The sequence below is a fragment of the Histoplasma capsulatum genome, genomic scaffold, assembly GCF_000149585.1.
Source record: "Histoplasma capsulatum NAm1 scaffold_2 genomic scaffold, whole genome shotgun sequence".
Taxonomy (NCBI): domain Eukaryota; kingdom Fungi; phylum Ascomycota; class Eurotiomycetes; order Onygenales; family Ajellomycetaceae; genus Histoplasma; species Histoplasma mississippiense.
Genome location: NW_001813981.1, coordinates 2699952 through 2707242, shown reverse-complemented (window position 1 = coordinate 2707242; position 7291 = coordinate 2699952). Strand labels below are relative to the sequence as shown.

Sequence of the window (7291 nt, the reverse complement as noted above, 5' to 3'; positions counted from 1 at the left end):
GCAATCGATTGCTCAGATGAGTGATTCGAATCGAGTATATCTCCATCTTCTTTACTACTTGAATATGACATTGTAGCTTCTCACTTGTCTTCAGAGAGGATAGTTGCAAGGAGGCAGTAATTGAGCAGCTTGATTGAGGAGAAAAAGAGTCATTTCCTCCATATATCCACGGCTCAGAGCAGTCAGAGACCTTAGAATCTAACTTATCAAGTATAGATTGCAGGTTGAAAGAAATGATGCCACAATCCACAAAACCAGCTTGAATAGTGGAGGGTTGAAAGGTCTTTTTGCAAACGTCGACTAGATTCTGTAGAAACTGACGTTTTTCATATTGCTCATATCCATATCAAGCAGCTTGGTTAACTGCCTTTGAATGGTAGTGTTTATACTGCTGAAATGACACCCCATCTAGCGGTTGTAGTATATGAGTTGAATGTGAAGGAAATCCATATAGAATAATCTTGTGGAGATCGCAGTATTGCAGAAATTCTTCAGTGAGATGAGATCCATGATTGTCATGAAGCAGCAATCAATGACTGCTTTGTTGATGTTTTTTAATAACTTTATTAAAATGCTGAATCCAAGCAAAGCCAATCTCATCATTGGTATAGCCAGTATCTGACATCGCGATCATATATCCACCCAGTAGGTTGCTTTGTGTATACCAATCTTTGAAATGGGTTTTGATTTTCATGATAATGAAGGGATTCAATACCTCACCATCTGCTGAAATACACTCAATCACAGTGATCAATCCTTGAGAATATGATGAAGTTATAACTGAATTCAAGTCTTTAAAAGCAGTAATAACCCATTCTCTGCATCCTTGACCTTCTTGAAAGCCAATCTCATCAAAGTTGTAGATATCGCAGGTTTGAAATGCATACTTTTGAAGTAAGATTTCCAGACAGTCAAACCACACTTTGATGTAGTTAATATCCTCTACAGCAATTCTTTTCAGATCCATTGCCTTCTGCTTCACTCTTTTATACCCATCCAAGCTTTTTATATATCGATAGATCCACATCTTGCTGACCACAGATGAGGAGGTTGAAGAATCAGTATGATGACATTTAAGAATGAGATTTGCAATCTGCTCTGCAGTCAGTGGGCAATTATTTCTGTCCATATGAGCTATTCACTCTTTCAACACATCCTCCTGGCTCTTGCTAAGCTTCTTGTTCGGTGCAATCTTTGCATTGCGTGTTTTCCTTCCATTGATTCTCGCTCGAAGAGGTTGATAAGGAATGTTGAATTTGCGCGCCAGAGGTAGGATTTTTTGTTTTTGATTGCCATTATAGACTTCAATGGCATTCTGAATACGTTTTTCAATATCATCCATCTTATTGGTCATGGTGGTGATGATATATTAATATTTGAAGATTGATTAATGAAGAAGTTGATATTTTTATCGTTACGCTGTTTTTATCGTTACGGTGTGGCGCACCCACATCAGGTGTGGGTGCGCGCGGCACGATTAGTAAACAAAGGCGAATAAAATATTTGCCAAGCACAGAGTCGGTGGAACATCCCAGCTAACGAAATGCCAATGAGCTGGCTACTTAGGGTAAATAGAAGTTGGAATCCCCGTCCCAAAGTGATCTTGAAATATTCTGTTCAAGTATGAGATTTGTACTTTGGGAACACAAGCTAACAATAAGGTATGGGATAAACTGAGGACCTAGACCTTTTCCCTTCAAACCAAGAATCGCATCGGTGCTGTAAGCATATCTGATGGAAACACTGTTGTCATTCGTTAGATTAATCCTCATGCTCAAGTAGGGACCATGGCTATACTGAAAAGTTTCATTGTGCTGACTTGGCCATCAGCTGTGACAGAGATATGATTGATAAAATATCTAGTTTTGTCTCTGACAACAGGGGCTGGATATCATACCGTAACAACTGTATGTTCCTTAATTGTAAAATGTCCAGGGTTAGACGTCCAACGCAGCCCAAATATATTGAACACCCTACAGGGAACGACTTTTGCCCAAAAGCAGCCAATGGGGTACACTAACCTGGTTGGATGGGGAGCCATATTGCAAGTATCATTATGTTGAGAAGGAAAGGCTGACTGACAGTTGAACAACAATGGAGGGAAAAGATAGTGCAGAGCTCCTGTGATTGAATATTAGCTAAACGAACTTTCAACGCTTGCGGTTAAGAGGGATTTCCAACCTTCACGCTCAGGAACATGTTCAAACAACCACCAAAAGCGATGAAAAAGAACCCCAGCATCCAAGCGCTAACTGTATTGGCAACCAACTCTTCGTCCGTGTTTCGAACGGCTGCACGAACCTAAGGATACGGCGAATCTCCGGAGAGTTCCTGTTCAATTGCAACAGCCTATTCGGCATCAAAGATTCGGCAGCATGGCTAAGGGCGTCAATATGCTCTTGCGGCAAATTTGGATCGAATTAGTAAGACTGTGTGATCTTCTGTATATCGCCCCGAGCAGTAGGCTCAGAAATTCCATCATCGCTATCTGGCTGCTGGCTTCTCGAGCGAGTGCGCAATGTCTGAAATTTCCTTGAAGGATGAACCATTTCAACCATTATCATGACTAAAGCTCAGGAAATATAAAGTTGCTCTTTGTCGAGCTGCCGTGGGTGTAATCGTTTGATATGAAACATCGGCCCTTCAACTAACTGTTGAGACTGATTCGGTTGACAGCAATCTAGAATGCCGACTGTCTGGTTCTTCTGTAAGGTGGTAGAATCGAGGATCCCACCTTACTCAGTGGTTAGGGAAAAGTTTCCGATAAGGTTCACATAGTTGACCAAAGACGGTGGCAGCGTGAACCAACAGAACTCGAACTTACAGCAGGAGCTTGCCCCCAGAGAAGGATGAATCCCCTGCAATCACACCCTTCGGGTAGTCGGTGCTTACCCTTGTACCCTAAGACAAGCTGCCGGGGTGGATGAAGAAACCCCGCAAAATACACATGTGGCTGGTCCGGCAATAGCCTGCGTTTTCAATATTGTCCCAAGGCCATGAACCACTAATATTCATGTAAACATCCTATATCACGATCGCACGATCAGAGTGGCCAGGCGCCATTTCCCCTTCTCCACGAGAAATCGAGAAGTGGCCAATTTAGCCTGCATCGAATCGCCGACCTAATATTGGAAGACGAACAGTTCACCAACATCGGAGAAAAGTCGAACCTCGCAAATGAGGGTATAATTTGCAGTTCAGAATAGTTCTTGCTGTGATGTCAATGGATACAAAAAATTAAATACATCCAAAGAAACACGCGACCGGCTACTCCCTTCAATCCCACATCGATTTCTTTTATCTAATCAACCAACGGTCAATCCTCTGAACTGTTCAGATTAGATGTTTTATTGACAGGGGAACGAAGTTAAGACTCGTTGACCATGCGAGGCGCTCGGCTGGTTGGGCCCATGATGAAAACCACAATGTCGATCCACAAGTTTCAGCGTTGGTGAACGCTAGTTTACAAAGCGATTCATGCCTGCCATCTGACAAAACAATCGTCAAATCGCAGACTGATCATGTTCGATCGATACTTATAAGGCTTGTTGCAGTTTTCGGACCTGTTCTTTTGTTGCAAAGCACGTACATAAGCTTCTAAGCACGAGCATCCAAATCCACTAACCTCGCTTCTTTTATCCCATTTCCATGCGCCAGCGAATCGAGGAACCCCTCACCGGGTTGACATCGGACACGCTTCGTTGAGAATATGCAAAAGCGGATTAAACAGGTCATAGCAGACCTAGGATGTATCTGCCAATTCTACAGCATTACCTTTTCTCCTGAGAGGGAGTGCCGGCTTCAGGAATACCGCAACGAGCGACTCGACGATCTAAGCAAGGAAATCTTCGATACCCTTATCCAAGATTGGAAGATCCACTATTTGCTCTTACAAAACCACCTATACAACAGATGATCAAACAGTTAGATCTTTTTATGCAAGAAGACAAAAGCATGCAACCTCTCACTTCGCCCCAAAGTTAATCAATCTTTGTCAAGAGAGACACAAAATGAGAAATATAGACGGGAAGATAGCTGCTGGTGACATAGAAGACGCTACCAAACTTATCTGCAAATTAAAACATAATATAAATGCCGACAGATTAGAATCCTCAAACGAAGCGCCCTGCACGCAGTAAAGGCCATAGACCAGCTCCGCAACCACCTACAAGAGTGGTTCGAGTTCTTCAATGTCCACGATCCGTTATTTTTCTGGTGGGTAGCTAGACCATATCGTCAGCTCACCAAGGCATTTGAAGATCTCATACCTGTTATCTGTCAGAAGATCATCGGTATTCCCCCTGGCGGGGGACAGAGTGCTACTGCGGAAGAACCCATCGGTCGTGAGCGCCTGCTTGCCCATCTTGAAACAGAAATGATTCCTTACCAACCCGAGGAACTTCTGTCTATCGGCCAATCTGAGTATGCATGGTGTGAGGAAGAAATGATAAAAGCATCCACCGAGTTAGGCTAAGGCCAATATTGGCATCGTGCTCTCGAGTTTGTCAAAACCCTTCATGCAGAACCAGGCCAACAGGCGCAACTTGTGCACGATGGTGTACTTGAAGCAATCGAGTTCGTGACAAAGCAACATAACCTCGTTACGGTCCCACCCTTTGCCGCGAAGACCTGGAAAATGGACATGGTGTCGCCCTCACCGGAATTTCAATCCGCTGCGTTCGTTGGAGAGAAAATGGTGGTAGCATACTCTACAGTGCATATGTCCCGTGAATCCAAGCTGGCGAGCATGCGAACAAACAATATCCATTTCTCCCACTCAACAGGCTTCCATGGGGTGATCCCTGGGCACCATTTGCAACTTTATATGAATGTTAGACATCGCACCTATCGGGGGCTTTTCTATACACCGTCTTGGATCGAGGGCGAAGCCATGTACTGGGAAATGTTATTTTGGGATAAGAGGTTCCCTACCACTCCAGAGGATAAGATATGGATGTTATTTTTGCGCATGCACTGGTGCATGCGCATCATATTTTCCTTAAATTTCCATCTAGGACGTATGACTGCCTGAGAATGCGTCGATCTACTTGTGAGGCGGCTGGGACACGAGCGGACGGCAGCGGAAGCGGAAGTGAGGAGGTCAATTGATGGAAATTATCGGCCACTATATCAGGCGGGCTATATGTTGGGCGCGTTGTAGCTCTATGCGTTGAGGATGGAGCTAGTGGATGCGGGGATAATGCCTGAGAAGGAGTTTCATGATCGCATATTGAAGGAGAACCACCAGCCGATTGAGTTGTTGAGGGTTCTTATAAGAGACTTGCCAGTTGAGAGAGACTTCAAGACAAATTGGAGGTTTTACGAAAAATGATTGGTAGGTGTGGTGAATGTGTTGGGGAGGTGGGGGTTTGGAATAGGGGGGTGTATATTAATGGCATTCCGTATGTGCTCAAGATCTACATATCGTTCCTGAAGCGGGAGAGAAAGCTCTACGGGTACAAACATATTGAAGCTGCCCAATGTTAACGTGTAGCGTGCTGTTTTCGCGGTCCAGCCAAATACTTTTCTGCAAACCAGCTACGTTTGACACACGCCCCACAGACGAGGCGCTTCCTAAAGTACGGGAGCAGCGAAGCTTTTTGCATTTGAGGCGATCGCCCCTCGGGATCATACCTGATGCGGCGGAGTTGAATTGTCAAGGTATAGATCAATGCGTCCCGCCGACGTGGCGGACGCATTCATGCCCTGCTGTTATCGAATTCTCAAGACAGGTTGCTCTACAAGCGACCTGGATGGCAGGTGTCACTGAATACAACACTAAATCCGCTTTTTCATATATCCGGACCGGCCACCCTATCCGAGATGGCATTTGCGAAGAACCTTTGTTATATGAGGGGAGTACATCCACCTAATTCCGCATCGAGTTTCAGTGTTATTTTGGCCTCGACCTAGCTAGCGCTTCGGCCACGTTATGGCCTCATGACCGCTAGGCGGGAGGTTGCGGTCCTTCCCAACTTGCGCGATACAGCATGTGGAGCCGTTAGCCCTCGATATATGTTACCTATCGGCCGCAAATTATGAATCTCTGGGTTCATATGTGTGACAATTAATGGTCTTACCGCTCTTTCCCTGCGCTTGCAACCGCATCAGGAGGTAAACGGTCTGAACTTCGAGGTAATATAATCCTTGAGCTGCCTGTTATTTTCCTCCTCGACGTGAGGAAATCCATAGAATTCTGGAAATCAGGGCGGTAAACATCCATATGCCTCTAGCGGTATTGCATGCATGCAAATTTTCGGCCGTTTTTAGTGCGAGATTCCTGCAGAAGAACAAAGGTACCCAATTCGTTGGTGATCTCATGCGAGGAGCCGCTCGGTTTGTCGTGGGTCCGGGTTTTGGAACTTTCGTATATCTGCTTCACTATTCGACCCGCTAGAATTCTCCTGTCTTCCATGCATGTTTCGAATATTGAAACAGATTAATAGTATTAAACGTCCTGGATATGCACGCTTTACCAAAGTTTGTCTGAACAAAGGCTCATTTGCTTGCTTTTTCTCTTTTTGCTCTCTCACTCTATCTCATTCTTTTCTTTCTTTTTCCCCTTCTGTTTCATGCGTTCAAGACGCGTCTTTTCTCCTTCTCTTCTCCTTTTTTTTTTTTTTGTTTTTTATTTTTTAACTTGGACTGCCCAATCTGTTTCGTTGGCAGCACGATTCCGTACAGCGCGAATAATTTAGAGCCAATGCAGGGTCTGCCTGCAACGAAGCGTGCAAAATGATCGTATCCCAACGAAGGGAAGCTGCTTCTCTAAGTCTGCGTTAGGTTCATGATTTCCTGCGAGAGTGTGTTTGCAATAATGATTTGTTGTCAGTCTTGTCAGTCTTGTCAGTTTTCGCTGTTCGTTCCTGCTGGTGGCTTTCTATGTTTTGCACAATACACCAGCCCTAGGTAGTACCTAGGCAGGTACTGTACATACGTATATAAAGCTCCATATCTCAATTCCACCTCTCTCCTGAATGGTTTTCCTCATCAACAACAACCTCGCAATAATACCTTGACGATTCTCTTTCCACCTACCATCCTACCTACTCCCTGTGTGACGTCCTAGAACTTGCCATTTGATTTTCTCGTCCTCCCTCCTATTTGCCCTCAGTCAAATATCCCTCCGTTGCCATGGCCCCTGCAAGACTCGATGAAGTCTCGTGTGGTGTGACACGCGACGGTGCTGCCCTCGACAAGACGTCGGATGACGTTGACACTGTCAATGTCTTGAAAGCAGAACTCAAGAACTCTGCTGCATGTGATGAGTCCAAGTTTGGAGCTGACAAGG

The 7291-nt window shown here is 44.8% G+C and overlaps 4 protein-coding genes across 4 annotated transcripts; 2 read left to right on the top strand and 2 right to left on the bottom strand.

The window, feature by feature from the left end:
• Nucleotides 1-529: 529 nt before the first annotated feature.
• On the bottom strand, nucleotides 530-2041 carry HCAG_02872 (predicted protein; the record flags this gene model as incomplete). Its single annotated transcript, XM_001542651.1, has 4 exons — nucleotides 530-1031; nucleotides 1143-1342; nucleotides 1656-1719; nucleotides 2022-2041. 4 exons carry the CDS (start codon nucleotides 2039-2041, stop codon nucleotides 530-532), a joined length of 786 nt encoding a protein of 261 aa, XP_001542701.1.
• Nucleotides 2042-3709: 1668 nt separating this feature from the next.
• HCAG_02871 (predicted protein) lies at nucleotides 3710-3916 on the top strand (the record flags this gene model as incomplete). Its single annotated transcript, XM_001542650.1, has 1 exon — nucleotides 3710-3916. One exon carries the CDS (start codon nucleotides 3710-3712, stop codon nucleotides 3914-3916), a length of 207 nt encoding a protein of 68 aa, XP_001542700.1.
• A 64-nt stretch (nucleotides 3917-3980) lies between these two features.
• HCAG_02870 (predicted protein) lies at nucleotides 3981-4363 on the bottom strand (the record flags this gene model as incomplete). The annotated part of the gene is made up of 3 exons (XM_001542649.1): nucleotides 3981-4069; nucleotides 4170-4223; nucleotides 4324-4363. 3 exons carry the CDS (start codon nucleotides 4361-4363, stop codon nucleotides 3981-3983), a joined length of 183 nt encoding a protein of 60 aa, XP_001542699.1.
• An 813-nt stretch (nucleotides 4364-5176) lies between these two features.
• Nucleotides 5177-5332, top strand: HCAG_02869 (predicted protein; the record flags this gene model as incomplete). The annotated part of the gene is made up of 1 exon (XM_001542648.1): nucleotides 5177-5332. The coding sequence occupies one exon, from the start codon at nucleotides 5177-5179 to the stop codon at nucleotides 5330-5332; it is 156 nt and encodes a 51-aa protein (XP_001542698.1).
• Between the last annotated feature and the right edge of the window lie 1959 nt (nucleotides 5333-7291).